Raw genomic sequence first — 14430 nt, forward strand, 5'->3', positions numbered from 1 at the left:
GTTTTTTCAACAGAAAGCTCTTCAGGTCAGGAAGTTGGTGAAGGACAGCTGTGTTCTCAAAACAAAGTTTTTTCCCATAATCTGAGCTTCCTTATTCAGTTATATGATGCCATGGTGTAACTTGCTTATAAGACCTGCATTGTTCTGGAGTTGTAAACATCAGAGAATATATGTATAAGAATTGGTGGCTAGAAAATGTGTAATTTTTGTGCCCAGCACCCCTGTAATATTAGGTCTGGACCCCGGTCTGGCCCCCTGACTTTATCTCAGCCGGCAGACATTGGTACCCATAGACTGTATAAATATTTGACCTAGTCACCGTGGCGTCACCCATTGGTTTGTTGACTGCCCGTTTGAGGCTTTTTTTTTGAGTTTGGATCATTAGTAATCATGATCAGTAATCATTACACTCGTCACCATCTTGTTTCCGGAAATGGGGAGCAGACCATATAGAAAGCCTCAAAGTTATGAGACCAAACAGGTAAACTTCCTTTTTTTTAAAAAACTTTATTGACATGTTGCCATGGATACACATTGCTTTTCTTCTCTTCTGATGAAGGCTTGCCTTGTTAGTGACCTGTCAATCAAAGGTAGCCACACCCCAAATCATATGATTTTTTTATCATCTATTTTTTATTTCCTATTTTCAAAATGGGGCCATTATTTACACAATTAACTTCAAATTGTCTTGAAGAAGAGTTTTTACTTGCGATTGAGACCATAGTTTCTGAGGCAATAAATCAAGTGAGAAGGTTTCTCATGTTATATTGAAATGGATGGACCCAAACGAGAAGGAAAAACTGGCATAGTCATTTTCAAAGGGAGCCCTTGACCTCTGACCTCAATATATCTGAATGAAAATGGGTTTTATGTGGCATATACTGTTGAGCTGTTATCTACACCTGAACATCCCCTGCCCCACCCACCCCTCTGAGAGGGTTAGTGAAATGTTAACAGGTTAAAGATAGGAGTAAAGTAGAGAATTTCACCCTTGGTCTCTCTGTCCAAAATGAAACATGAAATAAGCTTATCCCTAGGAAACACTATACAAAATGGTTTGTTGTTAACCCACTGACGCCTAAAACTGCCTGTAAAACCTCTGGCCGATTTTAAAATAAGCCCCTAAAACCTGAAGTTTTTCTGGAAATTCAACAGAAGTGTCAACGCTTCTACTAAATAATAGATTTTTCAGCCTCTGTAGCAGATAGAAATGAAATTCAAAAAGTATTTGAGAGCTTAAACAAATACTACAAAACGACGTATCCGCTTTCCAGGCTTCAATGGGTTAAGGCAATTGCAGTTAATATTACATAACTGAGACAGATCTTTGGGTAAAGTTATTCCCAGGTACATGATATTGGGTGAGTACCAGTTGAAATCATAATTTGCAATGAGTTCTTGTATTGGTGTAATTAAATGTCAAAACATTTGGTTTTGGCATGTATGTTTCCAGCATTTTCATTCGTAAAGTCCTGAAGGTAGATCTGTGATTGTGATCATTACATCATTTGTTTACAAACTTTCTACTCAGTTCCTCCTATAGAGATACCCTTTAATTTAATCTCCTGTCGTATTGCTTGGGCCAGAGGTTTGATTAATAAATTGAAGAGAACTAGCGTGGCAGCCCTGCCTGCAGCAGCGTCACAGAGTGATGAAGTTGAAAAGGCTACCATTAACCTTTATTCTTGCAGTAGGAGAAAAGTAAAGTGCCTGAATACAACTTATAAAATCTCCTCTTTTTTTAAACACTGCTATTTGGCCTTGTGCCATTTTTATTTCGCTGAACCGGATGTAATGAAAACAGCTTTCAAGCACTCCAGCAAGAGTTTTATTCATTGGTGTTGATGACTCATTCACATGCATTTATTAAACTGCACTTAGCAAGTTTGTTGGAAGAAGTTTATTATGAAAATAAAGAGAGTAAATGTATCATTTTCTATGCATATAAACATATGCATTTCTCTTCTTTCAAGGTTACTACTGTGATCTGAGACTAGCAAATGTGTCTTTTCTGAGGCCCTGCCCTAAAGGACACTACTGCCCTGCTGGTACAGCCCTGCCCAACCAGCACCCCTGCCCCAGAGGCTCCTTCAACCCAACACTGCGCACACACAGCCTGGCAGGCTGCAGGCCTTGTGCTGCTGGACAGTACTGTCCTTCTGTGGGACTGTCAGAGCCGGCAGGTGAGAAAGACTCTTCTCTTCTCTTCTCTTCTCTTCTCTTCTCTTCTCTTCTCTTCTCTTCTCTTCTCTTCTCTTCTCTTCTCTTCTCTTCTCTTCTCTTCTCTTCTCTTCTCTTCTCTTCTCTTCTCTTCTCTTCTCTTCTCTTCTCTTCCCATTTCCCAAGTTTAGAAGTTTTTCTGGCTTCATTCTGTTCATGGGTAACGCTTTATATTAAGGTCCTTGTAATAACCATTAATTAACAAGTAATAAGGCCCTTGTAAGTCCTTACAAGATGCTTATTAACATTATTGTGTGTTTATAAGCTTATATAAGTGTTAATAATGGCATTACAAACACCCATGACCCACCCATTATGTCTTTGCCATGCCTTTATTAATCTTATTTTGTTTTCTTATTGATATTAAAATATACTTTATTGCTCATCTATTATAAGCTAACTATGAGTTAACTATGCTTTTTGCAACTACCGGATCTAAAGTGAGAACAATGCCTTATTACTTGTTAATTAATGGCTATTAAGGACCTTATTATAAAGCGTTACCGATAATTTAAACAACAGGTTGATAGTGGTTTCCAATAATTGCATGAATAGCAATAGATGCATAGAAAATAAATCAAGTAACTAATGAAATATGTCCGGGAACTAATTTTCTGATCATTCCGACACTTTGTTAATGCAGCACAAATGCCCTATCCCACAATATTAATGAAGCTCGATATAATTGTGAATTTGCCTTATTATTCTGAAAATTAAATGGGGTCTTCCTTGACCCATACTACACCCTTCCACCAACTTTCATGACAATCTAGCCAGTAGTTTTCCTGTAATCCTGCTGACAAAGAAACAAACCACACAGAAAAATAACCTCCTTTGCATATTCTCATTTGATAATATCCCAAGTGTGTCTAAACTGTATTTTACCAGCAAACGAGCATATTATACAGCCTTATCATGTGATTCCTAATGTGCTGTTACGTAAGCTATTTGAGGAGGTTTATGTAAGGTTCAGAGGAGTGTTCCCCAGTGCCTGTTTTAAATATTTAAGAATTAATTGCAAAAATAAGCAGTTTTCTGACTTAACTCTTTGGAGCTTTGGACAGCTTTGGAATTTATTGTATTTGCTTCTGGTTTTGAGGTAATTATATCCAACACTGATATATCAAAAGCTAATTTGGGTGATCCAGTCATTAAACCCAGAAGCTGTATTCTTTAGCATACACTGCGGGGCTATAGATGTATCCTAATAGCTGTATGATGATTATGTGTTGTGGTATTCTTCTCCCTATAGGAGCATGCCATGCTGGTTATTGGTGCAGAGAGGGATCATCCTCTCCCAGCCCGCTGGATGGACTCTCAGGTTCCCTGTGTCCCCCTGGTCGATACTGCCCCTCAGGTTACTAGCTTGTCCTCTCTTAATAAGCAATCAGCCAGCAGCTGCTTCAGTGCTGCTATACTGTTGATGGCTGAAATTCATCAAGTTGCAGGCGGTCCACATTTTCACAATAATGGTTTTTATAATCCAGAGCTGATGCAGCTTGTTTTATAGGCTAATGTAACCAAATTTATACGGTGTGGGGCTATTAACATTCTTCACCATTTCATTCAAGGGCTACAATGTTTTATTCATGCTAATTACCATTTGGTGGCCTACAGGAAGTAGTGACAACATTTGTCTTGTAACTTTTGATGCAGTTTTCTTCAAATTAATTTGTGCACTTGTTCTTTCTGACTTGGGGCACTGACCCATGCTTTAAAAATGCAGCTGTAGGGTAAACTCAGCTTTTTTTCCTCAGTTACTCAACACACAGCACTCAGCAATGAGCACACTTACTTAGTTGCATTTAAATGTTGCTTACAGTGTGTAAAAAGATTGTCACAGCAAGTTGCATTGCCAAACCAAATAATTTGCTTGTCATTTTTCATAATCTTTAAATAGTTTTCTGCATAGTCCTCTGTTTGATGGAGTTGAAATGTGAGTTGGTGTTATCTCTACAGGCACCACTGCTCCCGTGGCCTGCCCTGAAGGAAGCTGGTCAAACAGCTCAGGCCTGCAAACTCTGCAGGACTGCAGACCCTGTCTGGGAGGATTTTACTGTGACTCTGCTGGCCTCACTAAACCTACTGGACCCTGCAGTGGAGGGTACACCAAAAACACATATTCCTTGTGTCCTTGTTTTCTTTTCATGCTGTTCTACAGATTTCATGCTCTCATGTTGCAGATATTATTGTGTAGGGGGAGCCGTCACACCCACCCCTACTGATGGCATTATAGGGGGACCTTGTCCTGAGGGTCACTCCTGCCCAGAGGGAACTGTTCAACCTGTGCCCTGTGATCCAGGGACTTATGTTGCTGTCACACATGCTACTCAGTGTGAGCTCTGTTTGCCAGGCTGGTATTGTGTGTCTGGCTCTCTATACTTGTGTCCAGCAGGTGTGTAGTTTGCTCTTAATACATACATTTGTAAAATGATCAATTATCTAGCAAAACATTCACACAAAAAATGAAACAAATAGCAATAATCAATAAAAAAAGACTGATGCATTGCACTGATACAGTTTGCATCCTTCATGTGTATGCACTTCCTTGTGTTTGCACTGTGGCCTGCAGGCTTTTACTGCCCTGAAGGAACTGGATTTGACTTGAGAGGCTGTCCAGAGGGAACTTACGGTCCTGACCCCGGCTACTGGTCTGTCTCTCAGTGCAGGCAGTGTGACAGTGGCCATTACTGCTCTTCCAGAAATGGCACAGCTGTCACTGGAGCATGTCAAGAAGGATATTACTGCTCACATGGAAACACCTCTCCACAACCTCTTTCACAGGCTGCAGGTAAACACACATCTTTACTAGACAAGTCCTGCTGTGTCCAGAAAATTCAGTACAGTTTAGCCTGATGAAACAACATGTTTGATTACTAATATGTGAGAAAATTGAATGGTCTGCTTTGTAATTCTCTGGGAAAGTGGTTTTCCAGCTTTCCTATTTTGAGATAGTTGACAAATGGCAGCTTTGTTCTGTGTGTCTCTCACCAGAAGAGGGAGGGCCGTGTCCTGCCGGTCATTACTGCCCCAAGGCCACCATACATCCTCTGCCCTGTCCGCGTGGAACATTTTCTAATCTCACCAAATTAATCTCCCAGGTCTCTTTATCTCGATATAGCACTCACATGCCTCCTTAACAACAAGCGAGGGAGTTTTTCTCCTCAAAGTAGCAGCAGGGTGTAATTTTGCTTGGAAATGTCACATTTTTTTGTGTGTTTTTTTTGTTTTATGTGAAAATGTTTTAATATAGATACAACAAATATTCAAAAACTACACATTATTTTCCTCTGCATAATTCAAGATGTTTTATGATTCATGACACAGATATGTGGTATAAATTAATTCAGATCCTACAACAGCCAGTTGCACATAGGGATGTGGTATATAGTTTTTCATCATAGATTGTAAAAATAAAAACTTACAATTGGTTACTTGAAGAAACTTTCTAGCTCACTGACGTACAGTCCTATATCGATCTGTGGATCACCACCACAGGGAGCCTGCATCTTTTTAGTCAATCGAATTGGCCGTTGTAAAAAAAAAAAAAAAATTTGGATGATTTCACAATTTCACAGTTATGTATTTTGTCTGTATTTATATTTTATTTATATATTATATATATATTTATTATATTTTATTTTATTTTATTTTTTATTTCATGTCATGTCTTATTAGCTTTATTTCTCATTTGCATTAAATAACCTAATGTTATTTATTATATAACACTGCAGAATGTCTATCACACTATTCTTTGAAAACCAGTTTATTGTCAGCAGTCCTGCTACACCAGCCCTGTACAGTAACTTACAGTGTTTTCTCTGTTGTTCATTGTGACAGCCAATCAATATCTAATCCCAAATCAATGTTGCAATGAGGCTCTCTCTTTTCATTTTCTCACCACCCCCCTCTCTCTCTGTCTGTCTCTCTCTCTCTCTCTCTCTCTCTCTCTCTTCCTTCCTTCCTTTCTCTTTGTCTCTCTTATTTCCCCTCTCAGGAGAATTGCCAGCCATGTCTCCCCGGTTACTATTGCGATGCTGCAGGGCTCTCAGCACCTTCAGGAGCATGCTGGGAAGGTTTCTTCTGTCTGGGGGGTGCAGATCGCCCTGACCCTCCTTTGAGAGACAGCCGTGGAGGACCGTGCCCAAAAGGTGATCAGATCCCTCCGAATCTGTAATTTCTTTAGACAAATGAAATACAGAGAAAAGTGTAAAAAAAATAAAAATCCATGAACACAGACATGGGGATGACACTCTGGGGCTACTATTGTTTAGACTGGAATGGCAGCAAACAATTATGCTTTGCATGGCATTGTATGGAATACAAAAGGAAATGGGAATTGTGAAGCGCACAATTAAATTGAAGGTTTACAAAGAGCTCAGAGGCAGCTTAGTGAACAGGTAAACAAAACCTTTTCAAGTTAATAGGGCTAAACATAAGTAGCTGCTCTGTTGACACTTGAAATCGAAGCTTGTCCCCTGTGGACCGTGCGTGTCTCTGTGTGTACTTGAGTGTGCATCTCTTGCCTTCACACGACCAGGTTATTACTGTTCAGAGGGTTCTGTGGCTCCTCAGCAGTGCCCCGTGGGAACCATCAATGCAGAAGACGGCAGAGCCAGCTGCAGCGCCTGTCCTCAGGGGTAAACTCGCTTATCAGCCACACACAGTCACTCTGCACCGTAAACATGTATACTCACATGTACAGTAAACATGATGGATTATGAAAGAACATACAGTACGTGTTTTTGATGTTTACACACATAAATTATTTTCCCCATCGATTTGCATACATATATGCACATACAGACACGAGTATATTGATGCCTCATTGCCACCAGCAGCGGCCAAGAAGTAAATGATTCCATCCTTGTTTTGTCTGGATAGATTTTATTGTCCTGGCACACAGAACGGTTCCCTGTCGAGGACTTATGAGTGTCCAGTGGGTCATTACTGTCCGTCTGGGACCGGTTCCAAACACCAGTACCCGTGTCCAGCTGGATCCATCAACCCCCACACTCAGATGACACAACCCCGGGACTGCTTGCCCTGCCCTTCAGGTCACAAACCCTAAACTATTAATGATTATGAGTTAAGGTCAAGTAGCTGACTCAGTTTAGGACGACCTTGAGGGTAAATGTAATTAAATACAAGAAAAGAAAACAGCTCTTATTTAAAAAAAAAGTAATAAACTCACAAACTTACCCATCACAACTGGGAATAATATAGTATGAATTGCCTGTTCTGCGTTTTCTGTTTTGCAGAGTCATTCAGGGTAATTTTCCCTTCGAGTAAATTTCACTCTTTTTCCTATCAAACCAGGCTCCTTCTGTTCATCCCCTGGGAAGGGTGTTGCATCAGGCCGGTGTGATGCAGGGTACTACTGCCTCTCTGGGGCCTGGTCACCCGCACCAGAAGAAGGAGGGACGACAGGTGACAGATGTCCCGAAGGTCATTACTGTCCCCAGGGCTCCTCAGCACCACTGCCCTGTCCCATCGGGCATTACAGCAACAAAACAAGAAACAGTTATCTCTCCGACTGCCTGCCTTGTCCTCCAGGTTGGGACTAATTTATGCTGCATACATTAGTGTGTAATTAAGTGTCCTTTATCTGCCTGTAGATAAAGCTTCCATTACATAAGTTGATTTATCAAGGGATAATCCATTCACACAATGTGTTCTCCCTGTTTTGTAGGTTTCCTGTGCGTCACCAGAGGGCTCTCTTTCCCTTCTCATCTCTGTCCAGCTGGCTCTTACTGTCCAGGCAGAGAAAACAGCAGTGAGCACGCCTCCATACCCTGCTCACCTGGAAACATGTGCCCACCTGGATCTGCTAGACAGGTAGCCTGCTGGCCAGGGACCTACCAGGGTTTACCTGGACAGGTGAGGAAAATGAGGATGAACAGTCATAAAGTGCACCTACTGCTCTTTGTAATACAATTAGAAAAACCTACAATAGCTGCCCAACTGTCTTGAGCAGTATATGATATACTGTACTAAAGCATGGTCTTTTTTCTCTAAAATTGGATCTAAAATAGCGCTATCGACTGTATAACTGTATATGATATATAAAAAAATGGGGATTTTAACATGTTGTTAACATATCTTCATTCTGGGGGAAGTTCATGGCTCTCCTGACAGCATCTTTAGGTCTGTGTTTACTGTTTACTTGGGTTTAAGGATTATCAGAATTTAATCAAAATCACAATATAGAAATATGTAGAAATCGCAGGAGGTGCAATATTTGTTAAAGGCAAAATATGTGTCAAAATATCCTTCTTGCCATCCCTACAAATGATATTCTAGGTTAAAAAATGAAATTTATAAATAAAAAATAAAATAAAAAGCACAAAAGAATTTGTTTGGTACAGATCCTTGCAAACATCACACAATGTTCATTTTAATATAAACCAAAAATAATGATGCAAACATGATCATAATGATCACATTATAGATTTATTTTTATCACAAGCATTAAAAATGTTATGTCTGTTGATATTTCTGAACATCTGTCGTTATAATTTTGTATTTAATCTGTGTAGAAAAAATGATGTGTGTAATGTTCCCCTCCACAGGCAGAGTGTGTTAAATGTCCGGCAGGATTTTACTGTGCTGGCTCAGTGGATGATGACACTGGGCTTGTGTCTGGTACTCCCACTCCCACACTGTGTCCTAAAGGACACTTTTGCCCACCAGGTAGGATACAACAGTACAGCTATTCTAGCACATCTTTGACAAATGTACAATGTTATCAGATCATGTTAACAGATATATATGGGCCACAGTGATGCCTCGGGCTCTGTGAAATTGGTCAATTAACCAAAAATGTGTTGTATTGCATGCAAAGCATTGAGCATTGCTCTTGTTTTGTGTGTTCTCCTGATTAAGGGGCCGTAACAGTAAATGGCTTTCTAATTATGCAAATGGCCATTATAGAGCATAATCAAGATAAGGACGGCCCTCACAAACTGTTCTGTGATGTTTAGTCCTGGACCATCTGTAGATATTATACGCTATTTATCTACAGGAACGCAGTCTGGTTTAGCATTCCCATGCCCAGCTGGTGCCTTCAGCAGGCAGATGGGGTTGTCCAATAAGTCGGGCTGTGAGCTCTGCCCTCCAGGGAGATATTGCAGTTCCTCTGGACTGGCTGCTCCCACTGGGGTTTGCTCTCCTGGGTAAACAAACTGAACACATACTTCATCACATTCATACAGATACACTATGGAACATATGACATTGTTTCTGCTTAATTCGGTCTCTCTTGCCTGTAATTGTACCCCCGTTATGATCTGCCTCCTTCCGTCTTTCTCATCTATCTTTTACCTCCTACATCTCATATCCCCCTCCCCATCCTCTCTGTCTTCATCACCTGGCTGCCCCTAGTTACCTCTGTATCCACGGTTCTGTTTCTGCCCAGCCAGAGGAGGGCCCGACAGGAGGCCGCTGCTCCGCAGGGTCCTACTGCCCCCAGGGTACCAGCTATATGGTTCCTTGCCCTGCAGGCACCTTCAGCTCCATAGACGGTGACAGCTGACACTGAATAATAACTCTATACACTGTTGGTGACATTTGAGCTTAATGGGCTGATAATATCTGAAGTCATTTGCAATGTTGGTGGGGATTTTTGTAATCAATAAAATCATTTTCCACCCTTCTTCATCAGAAAACAATAACTGAAAACAAGTGAAGTGTGTTTCACTTGTTTTCTTGCATGTAATTAGTCGTTGAGTTGTATTTTTGTTGTTCCAGGGGCAGTTTCTGGAGAAGCATGTCAGTCCTGTTTGCCTGGCCATTACTGCTCTGAGGTTGGCCTCTCCTCTCCATCTGGGCCCTGCAGCCCAGGCTTCTACTGCCTGGAGGGATCCAGAACGGCTACACCTTGGGGTAATACCACAGGTAACAGGCTGATTCTTCTTGCCCTTTTATATAGTGTAAACAGTGGCGGTTCTAGACCAATTTTACTGTGGGGGCCAAGGAGGGGCCAGTGTTTAATCAGAGGGGCACATTAGCACATGAAAGAATGGCAAAGATGATATTTGAAATGTCTTGAAAAAGACACAAAATGACCAAAAAAGACACAAAATGACCAAAAAAATACACAAAATGAGAAGACAGAATGAGCAAAAAAAACCCCACAGAAGACATAAAAATGACCAAAAAAAAGACACAAAATGACCAAAAAAAGACACAAAATGACTAAAAAAGACACAAAATAACTAAAAATGACACAACAACAGACACAAAATTACCAAAAAAAAGACACAAAAAAGACACAAATGTCCAAAAAAGACACAAAATGAATTACAAAGACATGAAAAGGATTCAAAAATGGACAAAATAGCCCTGTAAGACTCCATAGAGTTAAACTATTATACAATGTACACATTTTGGGTTTCTTTTGTGTACAATGAGATATTGTTTGAACAAAAAAAAGTTAGAATTGTTCCATTGTTCATTGTTAGAAATTGATCATTTTATTATTAATTTGACACAGGGGCCACAGCAGGGGCCAAAGGCTTCTTTACAGGGGCAGTGGCCCCTGTAGGCCCCTTTGTAGAACCACCACTGAGTGTAAATACATGGTAACATGCACAACTGGTTATTTTAGAAATGGTATTTATGACAAAAAAACAGGGTAATCTGACATGAGCTTGAATATCACTGTGCTATGGACCATTTTCTCTTAATGCACTTTTGTTTTTATTTAACATTTCTATGACCTTTGACTCCACAGTGCCGGAGAGGTCTCCTAAGAACATTTAGCAGTCCCCACTGCTCTCTCTTGGTAGTATTTCTCTCCCTGGGATTGCTGAAAATGACGCTGGCCTTTTAGTTCACTCACTAACCTAATGAGTAATGACATCCAATAAAGGTCTATTGTCTCAGTTTCAGGAGGTACTACATCGCCATCCCCACTTCCTGCCAATTTAACCCTGGGTCAGATCCATGGTGGTGTGTGTCCTGCAGGCCACTTTTGTCCTAAAGGGAGTGCAAAGCCCAGCCCCTGTCCTCCAGGTAGACTACCTACATAATCCAACAAAGTTCTGAAAGAAGTGTAAATTATGTATTATGAATATGTTGCCAAACAGAAGTGTAAAAGTCAAGCCACTTCAGTCTGACCTCTGGTTTTTTATTACCATGTTTCCAAAGGTAGTGTACATTACCACGAGGCCCCAGAGGTACAATATAATGGAAATGTATCCTGAGGTTGTAAAACCGAATGGGAACACAGTAAAACTGTCATAATGGTCATCTAGTTACTTAACCAAGTGGAAAAATGTGGCCATGTATGGTGCACGTACATGGCACTATTATGCCATACTGTTTTATTTCATCTCCCTATATGTGTGTGTGTGTGTGAGAGAGAAATCAAGAAGAGAGTTATTTCTACTCGCATGATAATTTGTCTGCTCTATATAGGCACGTTCTTGGGGAGGGCTGCGGGTGAGTCGGAGGCTGACTGTGAGGCTTGTTACCCGGGTTTTTACTGCCCCTCATGGGCTCAGACCTCTGCTGACCTCCTCTGTCCCCCAGGGTGGTTCTGTCCACCAGGATCAGCGTCTGGACATCAGCCAGGTACAGTACACATCATCAGGGGTCAGCCCAAGTTTAACCATGGTAGTCTTTGCACTTCATCATTTTCCTTTTTTCTTTTTTCTTAATGCAATGTCTATGTACAGTAAGTCTGGTTTCCAGATAGCTATGGTCACATGATGTGGGGGTTTAAAGGCAAAGGTTCACTTACTTATTCACTGTTATGTAGTACCGTAATTCAACTTTAAATACATGAATGATATGGTACATTTTCACTTACAGGGGATGGGATACAAAACAGTGAACACACCATTGGTTGTACTTAAAATGAAGTAAATCAAAATATAGTCCGATACCATAACAATTATATTGCATGGTTATTAGCAATCTTGGACATGTTTATTTGTTTATTTATTATGGATCCCCATTAGCTGGTACCTTAGTAACCAGCTAGTCTTCCTGGGGTCCACAGGAACAACACAGAATATACAGAAAAAACATATTCTCAATTTATCAAACATTTACAGGTAAGGTCAATCACAATAAACCTAAAAAGGGTAAGAAAAGGAAAGGTAAGAACAACATTTAAAAATGTACAGCTTGTATAAAATAACATTTCAGTTTCTTTTTAAATACCTGTTTACTTTCAGTGCAACAGAGGTAGTGAGGCAGATTATTCCACAGAGTAATTGCTCTATAGATAAAATGTAAAATGTATGTACATTGATTATGTTGTTTATGAGAATTTGTATGTTGAAATTTTGCTATATTTACTGTTCATTTTATTTGTTATCCTTGTTTTTGTTTTACAAAAAAAAAAATTACAAAAAAAAGATGCTTCGTAGGGCATTGGCCTTGCCCTGTGAAAACCACTTATCTCTCAAATATCAAGCTAAGAAAAATAGCACAGTTTTAAGGTTTTTGACAAAAGATGGTCGTTGTCTTTAAAGATGGAAACATTGGAGAAGAAACACCTGATACTTAAATTTATCTGAGAACCTAAAAATGACAAACATGGAGATATGTGGTTTTCACTGTCAGAATTTGTCACTGTCAGTTTTGAAGCTAGCTGCATTCATTCATTCATTCATTCATTATCCTTTACCGCTTAACAAATATTACCAAAATATATTATTACCAAAAAGTTTGCTCTCACATATTTTTGGTAGTTTTGCAGTTTAAAGCCACAATAAGTAGAATTTGAACATTGTAACTAAACTAAAAATGGTTCCCACCTCCCCAGCTCAATAACTTGTAATTAGATGGCGAGTTTAGCGATATTCTGTCTAGAGAGCTAATAGGCATAGCTTCCGATGACACAGATAACAGCGTCAGCTAGAAAATAGAAAGAAAAGAGAAAATACAGGCAGAGGAACGGGTCACTGCAGATACAGACAAGCATACTTCTAGTGTGTCAGAAATGATGACGGAGGGATTATTCGTGAGTCTATTTTATTTTAGGAAACTACTATTGTTCCTTTTAACTACTGGAATAGATAGATAGATAGATAGATAGATAGATAGATAGGTAGATAGATAGATAGATAGATAGATAGATAGATAGATACACAGACAGACTTTATTTATCCCAAGCTGGGAAATTACAGTATCATAATCACACACATAATCACAATATCAGCCTTTTGGACCCAACTTTGTAGCAGTGAAGATAAAACTTTCAGTATACTTAAAGTCTTTTCAGTGAGGTGTTTGCATTTATCATGTCTGTCCTCAAATACACTTGGTCTGTATCTGCTGCTGTATTAACTTGTTATGTGGATGTGTAGCAGAACTCATCAATTACTTTTCAATCCTACTCAACACATACCATGGAGGTGATTCTATTCCTCAGATGTGCTCTCCTCCTCCTCCTACAGTATATTACACCTCCCTGGAGATTCTATGAAAGGCATCCTCGACCCTGTTTCGCCTTTCATCGAGAAGATGTTTCGCTAATTTGAGCATGAAATGACCCAGAACCCATAAAGAGTCTCCAGCTTTTGCTGTCAGAGTCAGGGCACCTGCTGCTGAGCCTCCTTTCTCTTCTCTTTGCCTCCCACAGGATTTCAGACCAGGATGAAAACGGCTCAGAGTCACTCTCTTCTTTATTACTTTGTTTCCATGGTACCACATTGAGCATGGTGAAATGCGGCAGCCAGTAATTGATTCATTCATTTATTTAAAAGGATATCACATTAGTCCAATATACTATATTCTCATTCCTTTTTTTATTGTAAGCATGAAGGGACCAGATGACAGTTTGATTTTCTTTATCTAATTGTGTCGCAGGATGTCAGTGCCCGCCTGGCCATGCCTGCCCACATGGTAGCGCTGAGCCGACCATCTGTAGTCCTGCAACTTTCCAGTCTTTATCTGGACAGTCCATGTGTGACACCTGCCCACCAGGTAATTAAAGAAAACCTCCCACATGCATATACAGTCATGGAAAAAGTTATAAGACCACTTTTTTTCTTCAACTCCTTGTTAATTTTAATGCCTGATACAACTAAAGGTACATTTGTTTGGACAAATATAATGATAACAACAAAAATAGCTCATAAGAGTTTCATTTAAGAGCTGATATCTAGCCATTTTCCATAGTTTTCTTGACAATAATCAAAATCATTATCAAGAAAACCATGTAAAATGGCTAGATATCAGCTCTTAAATTAAACT

The 14430-nt window shown here is 39.8% G+C and overlaps 1 protein-coding gene across 1 annotated transcript in view; it reads left to right on the top strand.

The window, feature by feature from the left end:
• The window catches only part of LOC131970743 (multiple epidermal growth factor-like domains protein 6), a 29220-nt gene extending 15530 nt beyond the window's left edge, over positions 1–13690 (top strand). The window contains exons 16-31 of the mRNA XM_059332164.1: positions 1974–2183; positions 3473–3577; positions 4180–4324; positions 4404–4615; positions 4793–5011; positions 6761–6860; positions 7105–7277; positions 7540–7776; positions 7913–8100; positions 8793–8913; positions 9245–9395; positions 9604–9743; positions 9970–10116; positions 11107–11235; positions 11641–11796; positions 13632–13690. Of these exons, the coding sequence (XP_059188147.1) occupies positions 1974–2183; positions 3473–3577; positions 4180–4324; positions 4404–4615; positions 4793–5011; positions 6761–6860; positions 7105–7277; positions 7540–7776; positions 7913–8100; positions 8793–8913; positions 9245–9395; positions 9604–9743; positions 9970–10116; positions 11107–11235; positions 11641–11796; positions 13632–13660 (2462 nt within the window). The 3' untranslated portion in view covers positions 13661–13690. The remainder of the gene's footprint in view (positions 1–1973; positions 2184–3472; positions 3578–4179; positions 4325–4403; positions 4616–4792; positions 5012–6760; positions 6861–7104; positions 7278–7539; positions 7777–7912; positions 8101–8792; positions 8914–9244; positions 9396–9603; positions 9744–9969; positions 10117–11106; positions 11236–11640; positions 11797–13631) is intronic.
• The last annotated feature ends 740 nt before the right edge of the window (positions 13691–14430 follow it).

This window comes from Centropristis striata, chromosome 4, assembly GCF_030273125.1.
Source record: "Centropristis striata isolate RG_2023a ecotype Rhode Island chromosome 4, C.striata_1.0, whole genome shotgun sequence".
Lineage (NCBI taxonomy): Eukaryota > Metazoa > Chordata > Actinopteri > Perciformes > Serranidae > Centropristis > Centropristis striata.